Source organism: Octopus sinensis, linkage group LG4 (assembly GCF_006345805.1).
Source record: "Octopus sinensis linkage group LG4, ASM634580v1, whole genome shotgun sequence".
Classification (NCBI taxonomy): domain Eukaryota; kingdom Metazoa; phylum Mollusca; class Cephalopoda; order Octopoda; family Octopodidae; genus Octopus; species Octopus sinensis.
In genome coordinates this window covers 103,806,255-103,832,212 of record NC_043000.1, presented here as the reverse complement: position 1 = coordinate 103,832,212, position 25,958 = coordinate 103,806,255, and the positions used below count along the sequence as shown (strand labels likewise).

The 25,958-nt window shown below is 33.9% G+C and overlaps 1 protein-coding gene across 7 annotated transcripts in view; it reads right to left on the bottom strand.

The window, feature by feature from the left end:
- LOC115211008 (serine/threonine-protein kinase Nek5) overlaps positions 1-25,958 on the bottom strand; it is a 65,998-nt gene that overhangs the window by 19,914 nt on the left and 20,126 nt on the right. For 6 of the 7 annotated variants that reach the window (XR_004998805.1, XM_036502285.1, XM_036502286.1 and 3 more), the window contains exons 7-25: positions 25,673-25,740; positions 23,501-23,587; positions 22,209-22,263; positions 21,477-21,520; positions 20,785-20,865; positions 19,336-19,411; positions 18,693-18,777; positions 17,752-17,830; positions 16,305-16,344; positions 15,946-15,990; positions 15,178-15,292; positions 12,818-12,884; positions 11,208-11,301; positions 10,107-10,140; positions 8,691-8,755; positions 6,153-6,221; positions 4,129-4,154; positions 3,265-3,348; positions 1,721-1,757 (exon numbers count right to left, since the gene is read on the bottom strand). Coding sequence is in view for 6 of the 7 variants with exons in the window: in XM_036502285.1 (XP_036358178.1) it covers positions 1,721-1,757; positions 3,265-3,348; positions 4,129-4,154; positions 6,153-6,221; positions 8,691-8,755; positions 10,107-10,140; positions 11,208-11,301; positions 12,818-12,884; positions 15,178-15,292; positions 15,946-15,990; positions 16,305-16,344; positions 17,752-17,830; positions 18,693-18,777; positions 19,336-19,411; positions 20,785-20,865; positions 21,477-21,520; positions 22,209-22,263; positions 23,501-23,587; positions 25,673-25,740 (1,251 nt within the window). In the remaining variant the exon portion in view is untranslated. The remainder of the gene's footprint in view (positions 1-1,720; positions 1,758-3,264; positions 3,349-4,128; positions 4,155-6,152; positions 6,222-8,690; positions 8,756-10,106; positions 10,141-11,207; positions 11,302-12,817; positions 12,885-15,177; positions 15,293-15,945; positions 15,991-16,304; positions 16,345-17,751; positions 17,831-18,692; positions 18,778-19,335; positions 19,412-20,784; positions 20,866-21,476; positions 21,521-22,208; positions 22,264-23,500; positions 23,588-25,672; positions 25,741-25,958) is intronic. The other variant, XM_029779847.2, reaches the window with a different exon arrangement.

Sequence of the window (25,958 nt, the reverse complement as noted above, 5' to 3'; positions counted from 1 at the left end):
AAATACAGGCAAGCACAAGGTTGCAAATTTGAAGAGTGCAGGCAGTCAATTAAATCAATCCCAGTATTAAACTGGTACTCCATTTTATCAATCTAGGAAGGACAAAAGGCAAAGATGACCTTGATTTGAATACAAGACCATTTAAAAGCTGGCAGACATATTGTTATTACATAGAAAAATGCGAGGATGGAAAGTAATATTCTTAAGATTATAAAACTGGAAAAGTACAGGACAAGTTATTACACCTGTAAAAGTATAGGACAAGCTATTACTTCTAGTGAAGTAAAGAATAAGAAACATTTTACTTAAAATATTGCTCATCTTTTAAATTTATTGTACAAAACTGTTCAGCTAATTTGTAAGTTTGTCTAATTAGTCACTTTTTTCTGTATTTAAGGTAGTAAATTAGCCAAATTCTACTTAAATAAGTATAGTGTTATTTGTAAACTATAATTGAATAATTTTTAATATTCAAATTTTAATTTTAGCTGCAATATTTTAAGTAAAAAGTTTCTTATTCTTTACTTTACTAGAAGTAGTAGCTTGTCCTATACTTTTACAGGTGTAATAACTTGTCCTGTACTTTTCCAGATTTATAATCTTAAGAATATTAGTTTTCCTGCTTGCATTTTTCCATGTAATCCATGATTTTTCCAGGCATTGCTGTTATAAGATAATTAATGTGTCAATTACTAATTTAAGATTTTACCTTATAAAATACTGAAAGATAGTATTTCAATTTTTTTCCTGTTTAATTTAAATATATATTGTGATTGAATTATTTGATATTACCCATCCTCACCAAATTAATGGCAGGGATTTTTACCATGTTGTTGGTTGCACCATGGCTCACCAAAAGTTACAAACAACAAGACACCAAGACCATCAGTTACCAGGCTCACCTTAACTTAATTTTGCAATATTAGTAGGTCACAGGAATTCGTTCAATGAATTAAAAAAACTCCAATGATTCCGGGACGGGGAACACACCCCACCTCATTTTTTCCAAACCAAAATAAGGGATTTGCAGCGTATTAGGAGGTCAGGATACTTGATTCCACGCAAAAAATTTTGAGGGCTTTGCTTAGTGAAAATCATCCGGGTGTTAATATCTGGCGGTGTTGGCTATAGCCTAGTCACCCATATAGTTAACCAGGTGATACATGATGGAGTCATACCCAATGATTGGCGTAGCAACACCAGTTAACTGCTACAAAGGTAAAGGTGATGCTTTAGATACAAATAATTACAGTTGTTGGATCAGGTAATAAAGGTCACATAGATGGTCATAGCTCAACTAATTCGGGAGAGAGTCAGTCTAGATGAGATGAAGTTTGGGTTCATGCCAGGGAAAAGCACCACCAATGTTATATTTCTGGTATGACAGCTGCAAGAGAAATACCTAGACAAAGATAAAACTCTGTACCTGGCTTTCGTTGACATGGAGAAAACCTTTGACAGGGGCCTCTGATCCCTTATCTGGTGGTCAATGAGGAAACTAGGGATAGATGAATGGTTAGTGAGAGCTGTGCAAGCCATGTACAGGGATGCTGTCAGTAAAGTGAGGGTTGGCAATGAGTACAGTGAAGAATTCCAAGTGCCCCCTTTAAAACTATTAACAGTTTGCAATTTAGCTGAGAATTAGTGGTGAAGCTTGGAAGCCGCTGCGATTGATGAAATGGTGGACTTAAGAATATATTCAACCACTACCGTGACTTACCTTTTTCTCATCTTTATTAGCTCTTATGACAACATCCCTAGAAATAGAAAACAAATCTGTTAAGATTAATGTCAAAATTGGTTTGAAGTTATATTTATCTTTTACTTTTTACTTGTTTCAGTCTTTGGACTGTTGCCTTGCTGGGGCACTGCCTTGAGTTATTTAGTCAAAGACATTGACCTCAGTTCTTATTGTTAAGTCTAGTACCTATTTCATAGGTCTCTGTTTCCTGAACTGCTAAGTTATAGGGATATAAACAAATCAACACCAATTGTCAAGCAGTGGTTGGGGACAAAGACAAACACAAAAACACATACAAAGGGCTTCTTTCAGTTTCTGTCTACCAAATTCACTCACAAGGCTTTGTTTGGCCCAGGTTGTCATGCAGTGAGAATGAACTCTGAAACCATGTGTTTAGAAAGCAAATTTCTTACCACACACCCATGCCTATGCATACAATTAATTTTACATTAAATTTTCTTATCCAGATTTTTAAGGGAGGAAAGGTGGCATCATGTAATATTTGTGCTTTCTTAAGGGTTATTAATAATTAAGTGAAATGGAATACTAATAAGTTGGGTCAAATCACTGGATGGAAATGTCACAAATTCAAACTCAGCTAGTCAATCAGCTTTGTGCTTGGGCAAGGCATGTCACAATATATCTGTCTTTCTCTCCTTAGCTCAAAAATAGATAATAATTTCACAGTTGAGAAATTGGCAGCTTGTAGGGAAGAGCATGTGGCTGTAACAAATACATCTACAATATAAACTGCAATAAGTAAATCTTGCTAAATTTTATAGACTCTCATCAATGCCTTGATAAACTCTGGAGTACAACAATGATCCTCTTTTATACCCTACTTATTAGGAAGTAGTAAAGGAAGAGAAGTAAAAGAATGATTTGATAGTGAAGTGCCAGCCTAACAGGACATTGATATGTTTTCTGGCATCTTTTGTTATTCCTGTACTTGAGTTGTCCCCAATAGCACCAAGATTTCAAGTCAGCTCCGTTTCAGGAAACTTATTTAAAAATATAAAAGAGATGAGAGGTTTTAGCATCAACAGGCAGTGACCAGGTAGAAGCTAGCCTTTGGCTGTTTATTGACGTAACTAACAAGACTGAGTTAACATCAGGATAATTAAGGTACCATTAAATGTTAAAAACACCTCAGTAAATTTTCATTTTTTGGTGGGCACTTACATATGATTCCTTAAAGATGATAATGAGAGAAATAATCATGTTTCAGATTAAAAGAAAACCACAGATTTTTAGCAGAGGTGGTGAGTGGAGGCGGATATGGGAATAACTTGATTCCAGTCCATGCCTGGAACTTATATTATTGATCTTAGATGGATGAAAGGCACAACGACACTCAGAAAATTGATGGATGATACAAAATATTTTATCTCTCCTGGAACTTGACATTGAGGTTAATAGTCCAGTATCTTATCCTGATCTATGTAATTCAATATAACTAATGTATAACCTTTTATTAAAATAATAAAACCAGATTAAAAATCTATTGGTTGTGTATTACATACTCCTTTGAGATCTCCAGACGTGGTTTCTCTTCAACTCCAATCTCTCTCAATACTTGTGTCACAGATTTCGATGATGGTTTAGGCCTGAAAATATAGTTATGTGTGTTCATATGGATAAACTAACAAAATTATATCTAATAACACTGTTCTTTTTCTAAAGCGAAATGTTCACAGTTTGTGAAAACTGCACTTAGAATAGAAGATAGAGGCAAGTTAGATACATTTTGTGGAACCATCTTATCAGTCAAAAAATAATAAACTAAATTTAAAGTCAGAAAAATATTAAAAAAATTAAATATATTTATTCTTTTAGTTAGTGTGGTTGATAATTTGAAGAGTCAGAGAAAAAGACTATCAATAACTTACAGCCTCCAATAATAGCAATACTGTTGATTGGATAAGTGATTCATTGGCTTGCAGAGCAGTGCAGAGTTCAGTTCTACTTGTGGTTAATATCTATCAACAGTACACTAGCATTCTATCCAGGTGGATATTTATTTATCACTCATCCACTTAATGCTTCAACAGGACAGTAATACCACTATATCATGTAGGTTATGGTATTTTGGAACAGGACTTTATTAGAACCTCTGCTATCTACAATACCTCTTTAAACCATGATATTTAGGGATATTTCCTATTTCATGAAACTTCTGTTCATATTCCTGTTCACATTTTATAAAACTTCTGTTCATATTTCAACATTCATATCCAGGGTATACTTTAGAATGAAAGTTACTGATTTCATGTTTATGAAATCAACAGTAAATTAAGCATATATATTTTATGGAACTACCTTATCAGTCAAGAAGTAATAAATTAAATTTAAAGTCAGAAAAACATAAAAATATTAAATATACTTACTCTTTTTGTTTCAAATTTGATTTTTGCTGGAAAAATCAAAGAAAATAAAGATTTGAACAATAATTCACGCATGAAAAAAATAATCTTAGCAAGCTACATCATCTAGGGAAACATAAATAAATTTCCTGCTAAAAATTCTAGAATATTTTGGACAAGATTAGTTAACCTATGAGAGTAATATTTGTGTTTCTGACATGGTTTAAGCATTTGGATACAACATTAAAGACAGGTTTAAGTGTGTTGTTTTCTTTCCAGTAAAACCATATTTTCCATAAATCAAGCACAGCAATTAACTTAGAGATTTTGAGACAGAAAAGATATGGTTTATTGATGGAACACAACCACTAAAGTTCACCAGCCAGTTCAGATACCCTAACTAGGTACTATAATGTGTTTGTTATTTTATTTGTTAGTCATTTAGCACTAGCAGGATAGACTACTCAGTAACTGACAAATTACTAATATTTTAATAATTTTAAGTATGGGAGACAACTCCAGATATGTTTCAATTTTATAAAACTTCTCCACATGAGTAATTCTAATAGATTTTTGATGATCTGTATTAAATATATTCTCCTATACTTATCAATAGATTTTCATGTGGATGATGACTGTTGTTTTGTGGGGGTTTTATTTTATAAATAGAACTAATTAGTTAGGTCTGGCCAAAAGTTTTATGGTCATTATTATGATGATGATGATGATGATGATAGAGAAATATGTTTTAATAAAACCAGAGGTAACAACGATGGTGATATACAATATATTTTTAACTCTCCACTTTAAAAGGAGTTTAAGCTGTCAACTTGTAGCTGCTCAAGATGAACCTCATTTGTATCAATCTCAGAAGTTTTGGAGGGTCTGCAAAGGGTGTGGGTGCAGTACTTTCTTCTGACTCAGCATCAGTTTAACATCCACTTTTCCATGCTTGCATGAGTCAGATGAGAGCAACTTGGAGAAGAGTTTCCTACAGTCAGATGTCCTTTCTATTGCCAACCCCACTTGTTTCTTGGCAAAGTAACAGTCTGCCAGACTACTGAACAACAAGCAGCCTGGACATGTGTATGTGGAGAACTGGAAACAAACAACACCATGTAAATGAGCCTTTTGTTTACAAAGATCAGGCAACATGTCGAAATATGTCAATGTGTCAAGGAGTCTGCATGTCTTTTTGTGATAGACTGTAAGCAAACAACACTGTCAGAGAAACCATTGTTTACAAGAAGTGTGCAAATACATGTGAAGCTGAAGTAAATATGAATTCACTCACACAAACACATGCATGCATGTGCATGCACACACAACATACAAACACATGCATGCACACACATACACATACACACACAAAACAGGCTTCTTTCAATTGCTGTTTACCAAATTCATAGACAAGGTTTTGGTTGGCCTGGAGCTATAGTATAATAATAATAATGAAATTATTGTATACAGTGCTCAGGTGCACCACAACTTGTCAAACAGTGTATATAAAATATATGCAGTAATGTACAAATGTCTGGAAAGTGAACAGTGTATGAGTCAGATACATGCTTGCGTGTATGGAGGGGAGAAAATCAGGTGTAGCGTTGGCGAATCTCAGGAAGCATGGAAGTTTTGAAGGATGCAGTGCTCTGACAACTAACAACTGATGCCGGCAGTCTGTTCCATGCTTCAGCAACTCTTAGCGTGAAAAAATGTTTCCGAAAGTCATGGGAGCTGTGCTGTTTTCTGACTTTGTAAACATGTCCACGGGTGTATGAAAATTTTAACACCATATTACAAATAACTGTTTAAGTGAAGTTAACAGTCTTTGTGTGTTTCTCAATGGCTAACTTATATCTTCCACACTGCATTTGCTATTCAAGATAATAACAATGAAACCAATTTTTCAATCATTTATACCATTTTCCCAAGTATTTAGAGTACACCACCCTTTATGATTTATTCCACAGCAGGATTGCATATGTTCTAAATATAATTCTTTGAATACTGAATTTTTGCTATATGTAATCTATAATCATTAAACATACTTCTCGGTATAGTTTCTGCCTTTCCTGGAAATTTTCCTCAGCTATTTTCTGAATGTGTAAAAGATATTCCTGAAAAGACATGAATAAAAAAATGAAGTAAATAATTTTTTAAGTATCATAGTCTTCAAAACAAAATAACATTCAAATGAAAGTGAATATCTATTAATGTAAGTTGTCTGTCACATCAGGGTACATAAAAAAAGTAATTAGAGGTAGTCTTCTTAATGTTGGGTTCAAAATCATCATCATCATCATCATTTAACACCTAATTTTCCATGCTTGCACAGAACAAGCAGAATTTGTTGAAGCAAACATTCTTCAGCTGGATTCACCAACCTTCACCTGTTTCCAAACATGATAATATTTCTCTGGGGTCAGACATGATTTTTATGAAAGACTGGGAATGAACAGTCACGCTTATTTGACAATGATGCTCACTTATGACCATCACATGATGTCCAGACAAGGGTACACACACACATACATACACAGATATATATATAGACACACACGACAGGCTTCATTCAATTTCGTTCTACCAAATCCACTCACAAGGCTTTGGGTAGCCCTGAGCTTTAGTAGAAGACAATTGCCACATAGGGAGACTGAACCTGGAACTATGTAGATGGAAAGCAAACTTCTCAACCACACAGCTATGCCTGATGCTAGTAACCAACTCCAATAGGTCAGTTTCAAAGAATGCTAAGCTGAAGAGGGTGGGGTTGGTTCTTGGTCTAATGTTATAGTGTTTTGTAGTTGTTGCAGTGCTCCAGAATTGGCAAGAAAAAAAAAAGGCCTCCTCCTTGAATTCCAGTTTCTCAAATAATCTTATAGATGCAGACATGACTATGTGGTTAATATGTACACTTTAGAACCACATGGTTAGGGGTTGGTCAAGTTGCACTATGTGGATGTTGTCAGCTGGTGTTCTCTACAATAGTAACAGGTTGACCAATACCTTGTGAGTGAAATTTGTAGAAAGAAATTGAAAGGAACCTACCATTCATGCATGAATGTATGTATGAATGATGTGTGTATGCTTATGCATATCTTTGTCTAGGCATTTTGTGATGATTGCAAGTGAGTAAATGAGGTTCTTTGCTTCCAGTATCCTGAGTAAAACATATCTCCCTCTCTCTCTTTCGGAGAGGCACTGAGCAGCTATATGCACACATACACACACGGCAGTAACTCCCGCCTACCGAATTCAATCACAAAGCTCCGGTCGGCTCGGGGCTATAGCGGAAGACACCTACCCAAAGTGCCACGAAGTGGGACTGAACCCGAAACCATGTAGTTAGGAAGCAAGCTCCCTAACCACACAGCCATACCCGCGCCTAACTCTGGAAAAATATTACCTTGCTTGGAAAGAGGTGAAAGTTGGTGGCAGGAAGGGCATCCAACTGTAGAAAATCTACCTCAACAAATTCTGTCTAAACAATGCAGGCATAGAAAAGTGGACAGTAAATGATGATGATAGTATCACATAGTGATTTGATTTTTTGTTGGCAACCTCCTTTATGAAGGACTACTGTCTAACCTGAGAATTTAGTTATGGTATGTGCCTGTTATGTATGTTATATCTTTTGCTGATGCTCCTCAAATGAAGCCCAGATACACCCTTGTCACTTTACCATGAGGAATACTCTGAACCAGAGATTGACCCATTAGAAACCTGTAACCAATGATGCTATTGTTCACTACCTGTGATATAAAATAGCTATAGAGCAAACTATAATTTATACAACCCAACAAGGGTATTTTTACATAGTAGCTTATCATCCTCATTAATATTTTTTACCATGCTGGCTGGGACTGGTCGTTTTCAGTTCAGTTAATCTTCTTTTATGTCATCATCGTGAAATCGAACCTCAAGACATCTTCCCTTATAACAGACACTTTCCATTAACAACATGTAGCATTTTCCATTCAGAATTTATTGTATCATTTACAGTATATAACCCCTCCTGCACACACTGGTTGATGTCTTTCATACCTATTTCTTTCTTTCATTTCATTTATGCTTTAAAATTCACAAAATATGCATCCTCAACTAACTTGCAAATTTTTTTAATAGGAAATATAATCTAAGCCCTGAATCATATGAAATGCTCTAGCTTGCTGCTGTTAGAAACATCAATCTATCTCTAGGGAGAGCCAACAACAACAAATATAATTTTTACTATAACAATTTAATAACATCTTCACTTGCTCTCTAAACACTAAGACTATAACATTAGGAGAACAGTTCACAATTATGATAACACAGGCAATTGTCTTTCTAAAATATTAAGTAATCTCAATCTTCCAATCCTTCCATTGAAATGTCTAGATTCATTAATCAAAAGTAACTAATTATAGCCAGGTTTGAAATAGCTCATTCTAATATATCAAACTTTAAATCATATCCATAAGTTATCCATCAGTTACCACTTTCAAGGTCAAATAAATAAAGAATCAGTCAAATGCTGAGAGCTGATTTAATATTCCTAGATGGGAATGGGATTATAATAGAACACTAAGATGAAAACTAATTACCTTCTCCTGTTGTTGCCTCTTCTGAGCAGTGGTACCATGAAGTATGGCATTCCTAGGTGAGGGTGCTGAAAGAAAAAAAAGTTAAATTTACTCACAAAGAAAAATTACTTACTCACCCTCCTCAGAAGTGAGAAGAAAAAAAGAAATCTAAAGAGATGGAAAATCAAGAAGAGAAAACAAAGAGGAAATGAGTTTTAAAACAAAGTGAATAGAGTGAAATACATAGAACATGGTAAAGTCAGCATAAAAGATGGAGGCATCATATGACAACATAAAATCAATATCTATAAATTTGAAATGCGAAAAGTTTGTTTGTTTGTCTGGTTTGGGCATTGGAACAGGTTAAAGGGCACTAGATCCCGTCGGATTCACTCCAAAATTTACAGGGACATGTAAAATGAGGTTAGGATGTGAGTGGGCTAGGATAGAAATCCCTATCTCAAACGCTGTGGTTACTAGGGCAAAAACGCCACACTTTGACAAGTTTTTCTCGCTTCTCTCATTTTCTTATCTGCCTGTCTTCCTCCGTCTCTCTCTCTCTTTCCTCCCTTACCTTCACTTTCTATCTATAACGACGTTTGACAGTGTCTACTATCTTTCCGCCTCCGCCTTTGCCAGCGCTGTGACTCTTTCTCCTACATCCTCTCTCTCTCTCTCTCTACGTCTGTCTGCATTCAGAGAGAATTATTATCGCCACCACCACCACCACACAATCATGAGAACAAATATTATGAATCAGATATTTATTGGGTTAATTTATATGTGTGTGTGTTCTATATATAAATATGTATATATAATGTACATATACAAAGTGCATATATCTCTATTAATATATATATATATATATGTATATATATATATGTGTGTGTGTGTATATATATATATATATATTATATGTGTGTGTGTGTGTGTGTGTGTGTATATATATATATATATTTGTATATATATAATGTGTATATATGTACATATATAAATTTAATGCGTATATATATTCATTGATAGTTTACTATTCATTCTGATAATAAATAGTAAGGCTCTTCATAATAGCTTATCTAAATAATTTAGTCCTTTAATCTGATTTAACTATATTCCTCCAGGTTTTTCTTGGCCTAAGTCCCACCTTTGTTAGTTATGAATTACAAAAAAGCAAAACATTGTGGCTAGATCATGTCACACCCACCCCTGAAGCACACACACACACTGTCTATTAAATTTCATTCAAGTTGAAAAAGGGAAAATAACCCTTTCTATTGCTGGCCCTGTCAACTCTAAAGTACTGTAAGTACTTGTCAGGCAGGAAAGAATAAGACAAGGGCAAGTTTTACCTTGGGGATTACAAAACAGTAGTTACAGTAAGGTAACAACTATGTGAATTGTCTGGGGAACAAAAACAATAGTTATTGTAAAATTACTTACTGTGTGATTGGTCTGGCAGTGCAAATTTCTGGCCCTGTACAAAAAAAGAAGAAAAAAAAAATAAAAACAGAAAACATTATTAGGCTGACAGATAGTTATAGTATTGTATTGTGTACAAATACCATTGAGAGTTGTACAAGCTGAAAGAGAGATTGACAATCAAATAGGTACTACTTTTATATATGTTGTCTTCAGGGACATTCTATTTTAGAAGGCAAACAAAAAAAACTTGAATAGAGGAGAATAACTTAAAACAGCATAAAATATAGAATATAAGAATTACAGAAAAAAAGAAAAGGCTTGAAGAAGTCTGAATGAGTTATGTCATAACTCATTTCTACAGCTGAGTGAACTGGAGCAATGTAAAATAAAGTGTCTTGCTTAAGAACGCCACACACAGCCCAGTCTGGGAATCGAAAGAAAGATTCAGCTTTCCCAGACTTAACATGAAAGAGCAATGGCACTAAATCATAAACAGATTTCAAGATATTGTCTACATTTCACCCTCATTTAAATGAAAAACTACTTAATCAGTGATTAGGACTTTTATCTTTTACTTTTTTCAGTCCATGGACCATGGCCATGCTGGGACAGCATCTTAAAAGGTTTAGTTGAACAAATTGATCCAAGTTTTTATTTAAGTCTGGTATTTATTTTATTGTTCTCTTTTTACCGAACCACTAAGTTATGGGGATGTCAAGAAAACAATGTCTGTTGTTAAGCAGTAGTGGGGGACAATCAAACATAAAGACACACAAGTACACACACACACAATGGACTTCTTTTAGTTTCCATCAATCAAATCCACTCATAAGGCTTTGGTTGGCCCTGGGCTATAGTAAAAGATACTTTCCCAAGGCATCATGCTGTGGGACTGAACCCAGAATCATGTGGTTGGGAAACAAACTTCTTACCACACATTTGTGCCTGTTCATTTTTTTTTTTACACAGCATTAAACTGAAATAATCAAGGATGAAGGGATTTCTAAAGTTACAAAAATAGAAAATACTAAGTCTACAATAAATCAGTAAATTCTTTTGTCAGATGTTGACTAAGTACAAAGTGGATTTAATAAGAGTCAAATTGAATATAGTTCTTACCTGAACCTTTAACTTGTTACGAGCAGCATCAGCTCTACGTTGATGAAAATCAGAGACAATTCTACTTTGGCAAGGTGTAGGACTGAACCTGTTCCTATGATTAAAAGAGAAAATTTATTTATGGATATTTTTGTAAATAGTAAGTGAATTTTGGAACAAATTTTCAAAAGAGATAGTTTAGTCTCCTTTGTATTGAAACAATCTTGCTGAGACTGCATCTATAATTAGGCCACTCTAAGTCAACATAACAAAATGAATATGGTTAAGGTCACTTTTTTGTTAAAGTACATCACTGAGCTAATGTTGCCTTTTCCTCATTATATTCTAGAGAGGAATGGGATCCACCAAGATTAGATGCTCAAGACACACTGTATGTCATGACAGTATCCCTACCACTACATTAAGAACTGATGGTACAAGGCAAGGGAAAACAAGTTTTTAAAAATAGATTGTTGATGCTCACCACTCTATGCAAGTTAAAACCAATTCTGCCATCACTGTGCCATAGTTTACTTATTCAGTATGTACAGACTAATATATCTGTTACCCTGTTAACACCATGCTCTAAACTGGAGGAAAGCGCTGGCTCTTAGAAATATATCATTATCACCATTGTTCTTTATGTCCACTTTTCCATGCTTGCATGGGTCAAATGGAACTTGTTGAGGCAGGTTTTCTATGGCCACATGCCCTTTCTGTCACCAACCCTTGCCTGTTTCCAAAGCAAGGTGATATTTCCACATGACCAGACATGTTTTTCACAGAAGAATGGAAATGAAGGACACTGCTTGTATGATGATGACTCTCAACTACCATGCAATGTCAAAGCAAGGAGACTGTAATGCATACTCACATCTAACTGGCACTCTGTTGGTTACAACAACAAATGTTCCAGTTGAACCGATCAATGGAACAGCCTACTTGTTTAATTAATGTGCAAGTGGATGAATACTCCACAAAGATGCATACTCTTAATGTAGTTCTCAAGGAGATTCAGTGTGACACAAAATGTGATATGGCTGGCCCTTTGAATTACAGGTACAATTCATTTTTGCCAGCTAAGAGAACAGGAGCAACATGAAATAAAGAGTTTTTCCCAAGGAGCACAACATGCTGTGAGGAATTGAACTCATGACCTTAAGATCATGGGTCAAATACCCTGACCACTAAATCACACAACTTCACACACTCATATGCACATGACAGGCTTCTTTCAGTTTGTCAATTAAATCCACTCACAAAGCTTTGATGAAACAGGGACTATAATAGAAGGCACTTGCTCAAGGTACCACACAATGAGACAACCCAGAGCCATGTGGTTGGGAAGCAAGCTTCTTACCACACAGCCATACTTGTGCCTATCTCATTAATAACTGGTAATTTAATGTTAACATATTTAATGTATTAAACATCAAAAGGTTATACCTGTTAGCAGGAGGTTTATGTACTAAACTTAGAACTCATGAACATGTGTTCAGTAACTTAGCTCTTTGACCTCACAGCTATTATGTCTTTCTTTTAATATATAGACCAAATGTTTCTCTAATGACAAAATTTTATACTTTTAACATCAAACATTTTTTTTTATAATAAGAAACAAAACAGCTGACCTAGGACTAACAGCTTTTCCTCCTAAGACATTTAATGGTTTATGTCGAGCTTGATTCATGTACCATGCTGTAAAGAAAAAGCAAAATTGTAAATAAATAGATTAATAAATTCATCGTTTAGATGAATAAAAGAGATAATTTTCTGCATTTTGAGTCACACATTCACCAGTATAGAATTGCAATTAGCTGAATTGACAGAATGTTAAATTTCCAGATGAAAGGTTGTCAATCTGTATCTACCTCATCTTTGGGCCTTTAAAGGCAATGTGGTTAAGTGGATAAAGTATTGGATAATCTGCTCATAGATTAGGAATTCAATTAAACTGCAATTCAGGGTAGAATACTTTGTTTTCCATTGCACTAATTCACAAAGCTTATTTTCTGAGAGAGTAAAGCAAATAAGGAAGATTTAGCTGCTAATTCTAGCAGGTTGTTGAGCAATACAAAAAAGCTCCCAAATTAGTTTGATCAATAATTAGTTGTTGTTTAGATCTGATTATGTATGGAGCAGCAGTAATAGAAATAGTAGTAGTAGTTTACCACCAGGTGAATCATGATGGAGCAGACCAATGATGAAAGCATTCCAGCCATAACCTTTCTGTCCGTTTAAGAGCATATAGAACTGTGTTGCTTAATATTTCTTCCCTTTATTAAAATGCTAGAAATGTGATTAGAAAGATTTAGCAGCTATTTCTAACAGGTCCAGCAAACCTGTAGAGGCTCCTTTGCTGGCTTGTTCAATATTCAATTTACATTAGTGATTAAGCATTCAACTTTTCCTAAAGGCCCTGGACTGAGAGGTGTATCCTCCCAAAGGGATAGATAGATATGAGAGACCAACAAGATTACCAAATCCCTTTATAGCAACAGCTAAGGAGAAAGAAGTTCCTTCTCCTGAGCTTGATGAAATAAATATTAAGCAGGGGCTGGAGCCAATTTAATGAACACCCTAGAAATTTGTGGTTGTGTGTTAATCTAAGAAATCATTATTTCCAGAATGTAGAGGGAACAGAGTGGCAGAAATTATGAAGAATGGAGAAATACCCAATAGTATTTAGTTTCAACTTCCAATTTGAAATTTTACTGGGCTTGTATTTCATCTCATTATCCTCCAGTCATCAGTTCAATTAACTACATCCCCACCTACAAATCTACTACCTTGTGCTAATATAAAAAATAATCATACCACTCTGACTTTGGAAGTGTTATTTATATTGATATGGAGGTCAGTTGAGAAACAGAGTGCTTGTGGCCTGGTTTTGTGGTTTGGCACCAGGCAGACGGATAAAGCCTTTGTCCTGTCGGTTTCTGGAGAAATTAATGGGTTTGGAAGAGACCTCTGACCCTTTTCTGGTCAAGCAGAGTTTAAGAAACCACCCTTTAAAATGCGACCAGCTGGGTTTGTTTGGCAGTTCTGCCTGAGACAGTGAGATGGCAACAGGGCAGTTTGGCAGTTCTGCCTGAGACAGTGAGATGGCAACAGGTCAGTTCTGCCTGAGACAGTGAATTGGCAAAAGACAGCAGTGATATGGACAGTCAGCCAAGAAGGTGGGGATAGCGACAGGCAACACCAACGTTGAGAAAGACATACACAGAGGATTGAGGAGGTGAGGGAGATTGCGGCGTAAAGGCATGGATTGCTGTATAGTAGGAGTTTGTAACTAGAAAATGTAACGGTATGTTTTGTTTATGTTTTAATGTGAAATGTAAAAGAAACGAGATTGTGACGTAAGCTGCAATCTGTTGTAAAGAACTAAAAAAAAAAAGAATTGTGTTAAAAAAAGAGAAGGAAAAGAGGAAGAAAAGAAATGAGATTATAAAGAACATTGTGAATTGTGTTAAAGAGAAAAAGAAAGAAAGAGAAAGACTTTAATGTTGAACTGTTTCGAACTATATTGCGTGGACTGTCTTCGGACTTGTATTGTGCATGCCTTTGTTGTTTTCTTTTTGATTCTGTTGCATGTTACTTTCTTTAATGTATCTGATATGTTTCACATTGTATTTGATGTTGTAATAATTGTATAAACTGTTCTTAAATGTAAGTTACTGCCTTCCGCCGTGTCTCTGTCTCTCCTCCTCCTGTTGTTGTTGTTGTTATCTCCGGTTGCCGGTTCGAGTTCGCTGCCATCCCCCACCACCGTTTTCTCTCTGTGGCGGATTCCCAGTTCGACTGAGCTGGTCCGTCGTCGTCGCTCGACTTAGTAGGGTCACGGGTTCGAAGTTGAGCGATGGCAGGTTCGTAATAATATATTACTGTTGTTTGAGGTAAATTTTCCAGAAATTTGTTAATCACAGCTAGCTGTAAAGTAACTTGTTTACTTCAGGCAAATCTAAGCTAATTTATCAAAATTTCAGATTACCTTGATTAGAGGGTTTTGGTGACCTGGTTACTCGTGCTTTGTCCATTTTATCAAGGGCTTCATAGTACCTCTTGTAGTCCCCTGCACCACGAACGGCTGAAATACCAGGTGTTCTCTATGAAAAGAAGGGAAATAATAAGTAGTATTATAATGATATATTAAAATATAAGCAAGTAAGTAAATAACAATTTTTGTTTTAGTATTTTACATCGATCTTTTTATGCTAGCATGGGCAAGGTGTTTCTTCAAATTGATAAATTTATGTTTTGCTGGAGTGAGTATTTCTGGAGATGGATGTCCTTCCCACTGCTAATTGCTCATCTGTGCTACAGAAAACAAGTGGAAGCCATTTGGGGCAAACAGTTTTATGCGGTTTGCACAAGAGTATCACAAAATGGCTGTAATAAAATTTGATCTTGTCACAAAAATAATACATCTGTAAGATAGTCTACTAACCTATGCTAGCATGGAAAAATGGATATAAAACAAACAAATATGCATATATATATATATATATGTGTGTGTGTGTGTGTGTGTGTGTGTGAGTCAGTAAAGAATGTTTACAATAGTGAAAGAAACTGATAATAAATTGGTGAGTTAAACAAAAGTAGCATGGCATTTATTAACTCCTGAGTTGTCAAGTTTATCATCATGAATGCAGTGAACAAGTGATTGGCCCACTGGGAAGCTAGGACCAACAACACTATTGTTCACAAAATTCATATTATAATATATATAAATAGATCTAATTTTCTGATATTGCCATACCTGTTTGCTTGGTGTAACTGTTCTCTCTGGTGTCTTTCTCTCTGACTGTTAAAACAGATAGAAAGAGAGGAAATATAAACTATAAAGACAGAATTGAACATATTCTAAACATTTTCTACTGTTTCCCAATAACTGAGTCATCAATAAGTTTCTAACAAATAAGAGTTAAAAGCATTTACAATTTGTTGACACCCATACTTTTCTCTAGATTACAGGCAAATGGAAGTGAAGTTTCTTGCTCAATAACACTTCAAGCCAAATTTTTCTGAAAGGCAACCTGTTGAATCCTCAGTCATGAAACAGCTAGTAAAGAAAATACAAATAAAATCTTAACCAGGTGATAAACAATGACCACTTACTGCAGTAACTTTTTTCTTTTTGGTACCACTTCCAGGCCTGCATGAAAAAAAAATGGTAAAAAAGATTGAATGTATAAACAAAAAATATATACACAATATATATAGTTCATTTATTGCACACACAAGATAGGTAAAAAAATTTCAATTTAGACCTTGTTTTTTAGAATTTATATCCCATGATAATTAAATTTGAACTTTATCCCAATCAATTTGGAGCAATTACTTCATGATACAGTGATTGTTTCATTACAAACTATGCTACATTTATTATTTGGTTGCATACTATTTTACTGTATAGGTGAAATGGATTTTAATTACCAACCAATGAGCAACTAGCATTTCTTACTTTCACAGGCATTATCACTGGATATCCCAACTTCATTTTCTAGCCCACTTTCATATTGAGTAAACATGAAAAACAAATAGCAGTAAGATACTACAAGAGTTACAGACAAATCAACAGAAGAATTACCAGTTCATATACTTTTCTTCTTTTAGATATGATATAGCATGGTTCACTAATCTGAAAGGAGGTCCCACAAATAGGACTGGTTTTCTTATACATGTCAAATACTAAGGAAAATTCCTTTGGGCTGACTTAATCAACAATGTTTCTCAATTCCACCCACCAAGAAAATAACCTTGTCCAAAGTATTCATTATTTTTAAAGGGACTATTTGGATCTACAACTACTACTACATTAGACTGGATTCTGATACTGTTTTAGAAAGATCTATAGAAGAGATAGAGATATAATACTAAGATGTTCAAAATATGGTGGAGAAACAGAAACAATGTCAAACTCAATGTCTTTCATTACTTAATTACATTTCTTGATATTCTAAGTTCAATTGCTGATGTTGAGTATGCCATTTCCCCTTTCAGGGTTTATAAAATATGTCTCCACTAAGTAAAAGGTTTATTATATTGTTTACGTGTCTCATTCCTGCTGAAGCTTTGGGCATGTGCCAATGTTAGGTATCAATATTAAGGTGTAAAATATTAAAACAGTATAACCCACAATAAAGACAGGATAATATCAAGAGAATTTCAACTGAATGGGCTTTGTTTTGTTGATTGGCTAGCTCTGTGTCATAGATATACTCTTAAAAACACTTTCATTATAAATACCATTGGCAGTATTACCACCACTATAATCCTTGATTCTATCACTATTACTATTATGAAGACAATCACTCATCAGTATTACCATCACCATCATGAATATGATCATTACCATCACTATAATCATAATGATCATTATTATTATCATCATCATCATGATTATCTTCATTATTATCATCTCCATGATTATCAACATAATCACCATGAAACATTATTATCTTTATTGCTGTTGTTATGATCATCAACATTATTTTCATACATACCATCATCATCATTTCTCTTTCAATGCCAAACCTCAACACATAAATCATCTGATATTCACCTTTCACTAGCTTTGCGTCCATAAATCCGTGCTGGGTCATACTTTCCATTATTAGAAGCTCTAGAGCACCCAGAAGCCGCTGAGAATAAAAGATATGTTCTTATTGGCATTGATAAACAAAATAATGCAAGTACTTAGGTACAAAGAGAAAAGAGAACAGCTTTTCAAAGTAAATAAGTAATAAATAAAATATAAACCTAGTGGCAATGCCCAAGCATGCCCATAGTCCATTGACTTAAACAAGAACAAGAATGTTAGAATGTGTCTGGATTAAAGACACATACACTGCACTGTCTGTCAACTTCTAATCAACAAACTAAAGAGCTTTTTATTTTCAAGGTTTCAAGTGCAGAAGAGTCTCTATACAGTCACTTGGCCTGTTAAAAATAGCAGCTTAATCTCGTTCAGTTCACACTACTGCCTTACAAAGGTAATATATTGAACAATGTAGTCCTACATATGCAAAAAGAAGAGATGGTCATGATAAGAAAGCCTCTGATCATAGGTGTGCTTGACCAGAGGCAAAATAATAAATGTAATAATAATAGCAACATCAAATTAGCAAGGTACACAACAGCTCATCTCTCTCTCACAATATATTTACTGTCTCTATTCTGTTTCTCTTCTTCAAGAGCCTCATTAAACACTTTGCTCAATCTTTTTGTTTAATAACCAAATTCTGCTGGAATCTCCTTGCTCATGTTTTCCTCTGAAAACAAAACCTACAGAAGTTGAAACTAATGCACATCAACTACGTTGATCTCACTGGTTCAGGATGGGGATTGCTTCACTACTCAGATTAAATCAAAATAGAGAAGTAAATTGAGGATCAACAAAATTTTGTTTTTTTTTAATTATCTGAGAAATATAAAATATGAGAAACAATAAAGAAAGCGTACAAAAGAATTTTTAAATAATTAAAAACAAAAGTTAATTCTTACCAGAAGAGGGTCGTGATGCTGCTGACTGGGGTCGAGATTGTACTGAGGAACGAACATCATGAGGGTTATTATTCTGAGAAAGATCCTAAAAATATTTCGAAAGCGAGAAAGAAAATTTCTAATTTAATAGCATTTTCACCATTGTTTTTCATTGGTAAAACAGGTTCTGTCATAAGTTAGTATATGATAACATTGTAAAATAGCTACTGAGTTCAAAATAATACTAAATAAATGAAGTTTATATGCACACATTTCATTTCAGATACATAAGTCAATTGTGTTAGAGAAATGAGATCCAATTTTAAAAGAATAACAATGGAAGGAATTTATAAGTGATTCACCAGCCAGGGGAAAGGCTGATATGATATTTAGCAAGTGGAAGGGTACATGCTCAATTAATGGTGAGCTTTGTTTTGGTGGCCCAGTTGCCCAGGACGTTTTGAACATATGATCTGAATATAGAAAACTTTAATATTTTATTGCATAAAAATGATTCCATTTGCATAAAAGCTTTCACTTTTTGTTAGCATAAGTTATTGTACAACTATTTGCAAATGCTGTACTTAATGCTTTGCAAAATTATTTAATCTGTTTTGACTGAAAGAAGGCATTTTTTTTTCTTTCGTAATGAGAACATACTTACAATGCCAACTGTAAACTTCACTAGTCTCTTTACAACAAAAGGATATTTCAATACATTGTTAATTGAAGGACGCTCCCTGGAATTCAAAGAAAGTACAATAAAATTAGCATGTCAAAAAACAATTTAATATTTCTACAGCATAATGGGAATAGACACTGTGACAGCGATTTGATTCACCAACTTGTTACTTCCACACTCAAAAATAAAACAAAATTTCTTTTGTCAAAAAAAAAAAAACAATTTTTGTATAAGAATGTATATTTAACAGGCTTCACTCCCAAGTATTGGAGTCAATAAAGCAAACTCAAGACAATTACTTAAATTGCTACAAATAGCAGCCAATTCTCCCTCAAATCACAACATACCTGTTTAAATAAGGACAATGGATAATATATAGTCCAGAGTACACAATGCCTAGAGGTAGTAGAGAAAAATAGGATGGCTGTGGTTGCAATAAAATAAAAATATGAATTAAGGGAAATAATTACAATCGGCTAAAAAGATTTGTTAGACATTTGTATTTAATTTCTTTAAGTTAGTGTTGTAAAGCTGTGTGAAAATATATAGTGAAATATATAGTATAGTAGTGACAAGATGATTCAGATGATATTTTTAATTTTGGTTTATTTACTTAGCTGGACGTTGGTATGGCTGATTGTTAAGAAGTTTGCTTCACAATCGCAAAATTCTGTGCTTGATTCAACCATAAAGATCCTTTAAGGAAGTCTTGTGAGTAAAACTGGGTACACAGAGTGAGATAGACAGTAAGTCAAAGGGTTAGCCTTTGTTATACATAATACCATAATGTCTGATCGCAAATTATACCAAAGGCACAAATGATTATGTAATACAAACCGCTTCTATTATGCTACAATGAATTGATAGTTCATTAATCAAACAAAAGGAATAAACATTATCAAAACTGGCTCATGACCCATCATTTACTAGGTCAACTGTTTAATAAGAGATCAAACCCAGAATATTGTGTTTAATTTACCAATTTTGAAAGGATGAAATAAAAATACTAAACAAATAATTTCAAAAAGTTTAATTTTTTTTTTAACGAATAATCTAATCTTACCACTAATCAAAGTTATAAATAGAATTATCCCAACCCTTAATGATTTATTATTCTGATAATAACTTTGATCCAGGCAATACTTGAAGTTGGAAAATAGCAGTGAGGTTGAGTCTGCTGATACTTTCCCCTTTTAACATATATTATTAAAAGGAAGAGGCATTCACATTCTTGTAAAAAGAAAAGTTTTATCCGTTGAAGTCTAATTGCAGGTAAACAAACAGGAATGTGATGCCAGAGAATCAAAAGGCCTAATGTGCAGCAATGTAAAGGTGCAAATAATATACAACACATTTGATTCAATGCTCTCTTACATTTATCACCTTCCCTGCTTTAAATGACTTTAAAAATGGAGAAGATGTTTTACTTACATTGCTGAGCGTTTCAACATCACAGAAATTAAGTCCCTGAGATTGGATGAATATTTTGCAGGGACTGGTGGATATCTGCCACTGTAAGTAAACACAATAAAATTTTTAAAAACTGTGCCTAGAGTTAAATTTAATTACAATTAAGCAAAATACACTTAAAATAATACGTCTGTGCAAGCCCTATCAAACAGATCATGTCCGCACTGTACATTCAGTTTGATGGCTTAGAAAGCCTATCCTTGGTTTTAATTTCATATATAGTCATGTTTGTCTCAATAAACATGTTTTTAACAGACTAGTAAATGATATTAACAGACTAATGATTATATTTTTAAAAAAAACCCAAAAAACTAACAAGTATGTTTTTAACAGGTGTATTTTTTCTAACAGATTAACAAATAAGTTGGCTTTTTTTTAATGCACTAAGTGATGAGTTTCCAACAGAATAAGTATGCTTTTAAGAGACTCATGACTATATTAAGGGTTAATCATAACTCAGTCCTTGTTTCCTTTCTGTTCACTGTAGTCCTCTAAATTATCACAAAGGAGTTTAAAACAATATGCTGATGACCTGATTTTTATAACTGAAATGTGTACAGTATATTTTTAGCAGACCAACCAGTGTTTTAATGTTTTTTTCACAAGGAATTCTTTATCATATAATTTAATCATATTGAAAAAACATTTCTTACCTCACAATTTTAAAAACTAAGTTGTTCAAATTCCTGGCTTCGAACTAGAAGTAATTAAAAAAAAAAATAAAAGATAAAAATTTTAAAATAAACAAATAAACATGAAGAGAAATACGTGCACTTGTTTATGGGTAGCAATGAAATAAAATACTTTTGAATGCAGAATATGTGAATTTTTGAAATTCCTTTCTCAAATTTGTTAAGAGTTAAGATGATTGAAAGGATGAAATGATGTCAGACTCTGACTCATAAACCCTGAATAAGTATTTCAATGCAGTTAATACTTGAGAAAATACTTAACTCCACTAACTGCCAAATAATTAATGCTTAATTAGGGAAATTGCTATTCTTGAATTCTTTAATGAATGTCAAGAATTAATGAGAATAACAGACACCAATGCAATCATGTACAGGATATGGAAACATGAAGGATATTATTTACTGCACCTGTACATTTAGGGTAATTTAGAGGATATGTTTTCAATTTGAGGAATGGGATATATTTTATATGAGCCATAAACCACCCACAACAATTAAAACATACTTTACACCACATCTTTGCCAAGGAAATGATAGATACATCATCTCTGGGGGTAGCAGATCTAATCTGTCTTGTATTCTGAAGCTGAAAGGCTTAATTTTACTTCATTTTACTGTAATAGATCTGTAAATGAACTGTAAAGGAGTAAATTTTTCACTAAGAAAATAAATACAAATTAAAATAGTGCTTACCGGGTGGCGTAAATTGGTAAGCTCATAGAGAACACAACCTAAGGACCAGATATCACTGTTGGAGATAAGGGAAAGCTTGAAATATATATTACAGGAAGATAACTAAAGTAACATTTAGCTGAAAGAAGATGGTTTATACATTGCAATTTAACAGAAACCTGATGGTAGCTTATAAACAGGGCTTTTTTTTTTAGCTATTTCTCCATAGAAACATGATGAACAGTCTTAATAAAGTTTCAAAACTTATTGGATTCTCATCAAAGGCGTCTACGTCAATTTGACCAATTCCAGTAGCAACAGGGAATATTCACCTCTCATGCCTCCTGACTTTATGACTGTGTGTGTGTGTGTGTGGGGGGGGGGGGTAGGTGGTTGTGTGCATATGTGTGTGTGTGTTACTGTCGCCTTTCTTTGATTTCATGTGAAAGCTGTAAACAAGTGTCCCTATCTTCTGCGAAAACATATCTGGTCATGGGGAATATTTTCTTGCTTAGAGGTGAGGGTTGGTGACAGGAAGGGTATCCTGCCATAGAAAATCTGCTTAAAATTCCATGCAACCCATGGAAGCATGGAAATGTGGGCACTAAATGATGACTGTGTGCATGTGTGTGTGTGTGTGTGTGTTTGTGTGTGTATTTTTATAGTGCGATTCAAATTCAAATTACATGGCATCAAAATTATTTAAAATTCCATATGCGTCCTAATATTTTGAGAGAGAAAACTGCAAAGAGAACTTGTGTATAGTTCAAGTTTCCTTTCATTGGTCTCAAATAGTAAGAAAAATCACAATGTATATATACATGATAAATACTGGAGTGGTTTCCTATTGCTGTCTCCAAGCAGGTTGGATTTGAACTCAGAATTTAGAGAGCTAGAAGATACACCATAAAGTATTTCTGCCACTCTCCCACCTGCATATTTAATTTATGAACCTACTCTCCAGTTTTGTTATACACACACAAACACATATTTCTATATGTACCTATTGTAAATCTGTAAGTCATTTGAGAATTAAATATCTTGACTAAAGATGCACTGTAATGACAGATATCAACTAGTAACATCCTGGCTAGTTGAAATGTTCTTATGCCCCAAGGACTTCCACTGCTAAAAGAATAATCAGACATACTAGCATAACAGAGTATCAATTTACCACCATCTACGCAATGGAATGGTCAGGTTAGCAAATATGCAGGCTGGAAGAAGTGAAATGATGATGTTGATTAAGTAGTCGAGTTAAAATTGTCACAAATATAAAGGAAACAAAGAAACAAGCAAGAGACAAAACAAACCTTTTAGTGTTATATGGCCGATTTTCACAAATCTCTGGAGAAAGGTAGAAAGGTGTTCCTATACAAGTTTTTGCCATATCACAGGTACTGAAAAATATATGTTAGAAAAATAAAATTATCTGAGCCAGGAATATATTGCAGGTACTACCATAGCTATGTTAAAAAAAAAAAGATAATGCACAAACTGCATTGTGTTTAAAACTAATATCACTGGTAATGAAACATGAGTACTAGAAAAATATATACTAGTACTTGCTATACCACAAATACTTCAGATGTCAATCAGGATGAGTAGAGAGAAATCTAGAAATTGCATTGTGCTACTTGTAATCTTTTAGCATTCAAAATAACCCAAATCCAGCAGCAATAAAGATAGTTTAAATTGCTATGCTTAGCCTTTTTGACAGATTAAATTTGGCAGAGGAAAATTTCTATCATATCACACGGGAGGCCACACCTGTAATAGTTTTATCGGTTTCTATTAACACCATAACAACTATGATTGCTAAAAGTTTACGGAAGAGGAGCTGCTCTACAATTTAAGTTTAAATGAAAGCAGAATAATCATTAAGTATATGTGTTAACCAAAGGAGCATGTACAATGCACACAGGTTTTTACTTTAGAGTCATATGGACAGAAAGATAGGGCTAAGTGTTTTATATTTAATATAAAACAGTATGTGTCTACTGAAGTACTTAAGTTGGTTTTTGATTACAAAATGAAGGTGTCTAATTTATACTACCAATGCCTTTGAGAGAAAAGTATGAATACAAAAATTCCATCAAAATTTGAATTCCTTAATACCACTCTACATGATTGTTCAATGATTGTTTAATGTGCTACAAATAGCAGCCAAAGCTCCTTTAATTCCTAACATACTTAGAGAAAAAAAAGAATAGCATGTTGGATACAGTAACCAGAGATATTATATTGACTTAAAATAAAAGACAATAATATGGGCTCATCTGAAACATCTGATCATAGGTCTGATAGATCAGAGCAGATCTGAGGCTAAACAGCAACATACAGACCCATACACTGGTATTACACACACACACACATACATATATATATATATAAATAGTAATGCAATACGAAAGTATTGCTTTCCAGTAAAGAATAGCCCGTGAGGGAAAATTATACATAGAAGTAAATATATGGTACAACGAAGTACCGATATCTTTCAGATGTTCTCCCTGGAGGTAAGACAATTTTTTTCAAGTTTGTTGCACACACGCATTTTTGCTAGTACATACGCAGTGAAGCTATACATTAGCGTCGTATTTATTACGTTTGCTATTTTCCAGTAAATATCGGTACTTCGTTGTACCATATATTTACTTCTATGTGTATATATATATATATATATATATATATATATATATATATATATATATATATGAATATATATATATATCATCATCATCATTATTTAACATCAGTTGTCCATGCTGGCATGGGTTTGACCAGAGCTAGCAAACTGGAGAGCTGCACCAGACTCCAGTCTGATTTGGCATGGTTTCTATGGCTGGATCTCCTTCCTGATGCCAACCATCTCACAGAGTGTGCTGGGTGCTTTTACATGACACTGGACAGGTGCTTTTACGTGGCATATATATATATATATATATATATATATATATATATATATACTTTATTTAAAAGCAGCAGAAATATAACAAAAGCAGTTTCATGTTCCTGTTCGTCGGACATTTTAACAAAACTGTCTGAAATACTGTACTCAAATACCAGAGGTAGAGTAATATGCTTTATTTGAAAGCAGCAGAAATATAACAAAAGATGAGGGCTGGTGACAGGAAGGGCATCCAAGCATAGAAAAATCTGCCTCAACAAATTTCATCTAACCCATGCATGCCTGAAAAAGTGAACATTAATTCAACGATGAAGATTAGTAATTCTTAAGGCATGAATTCAACATTTAATTTCTTTTACCCTATTTACCTAAAAATATGGATCTAATAGCTGCACTAGTAAGCATAACCAAACAGAAGTAAGCTCTTGATAGACTGTACCTGTGATCAAGTTTCAATTTCAGGTTGGAGAGATTATATATACCTATCTCCCACTTCTATACTACTAATCCTACCCCATACCTGAAGCAACTACCCCATGTAAGGCATCAAGGATAAATTAATGAATATCTTAGTTACCTGTTTAATACTTTGGAAATACCAAAATCTCCAATTTTCACTGTTCCATCTTTCGTTAAAAATATATTCTGAAGATAATGAATATTACAATAACAATTAGTCATAACGATAATATTGTTAAAAAAAGATAACATTGATAACATAAATATAATAATCTTAATAATTTCAAAGATAGGCTCAAAGCCATACATTTTAGGGAAATCACTATATTTGATAGACACTTATTTTATTCTTCCTAAAAGAATGAAAGTGGAGGGATTTGAACCCAACCACAAGATATTTAGTT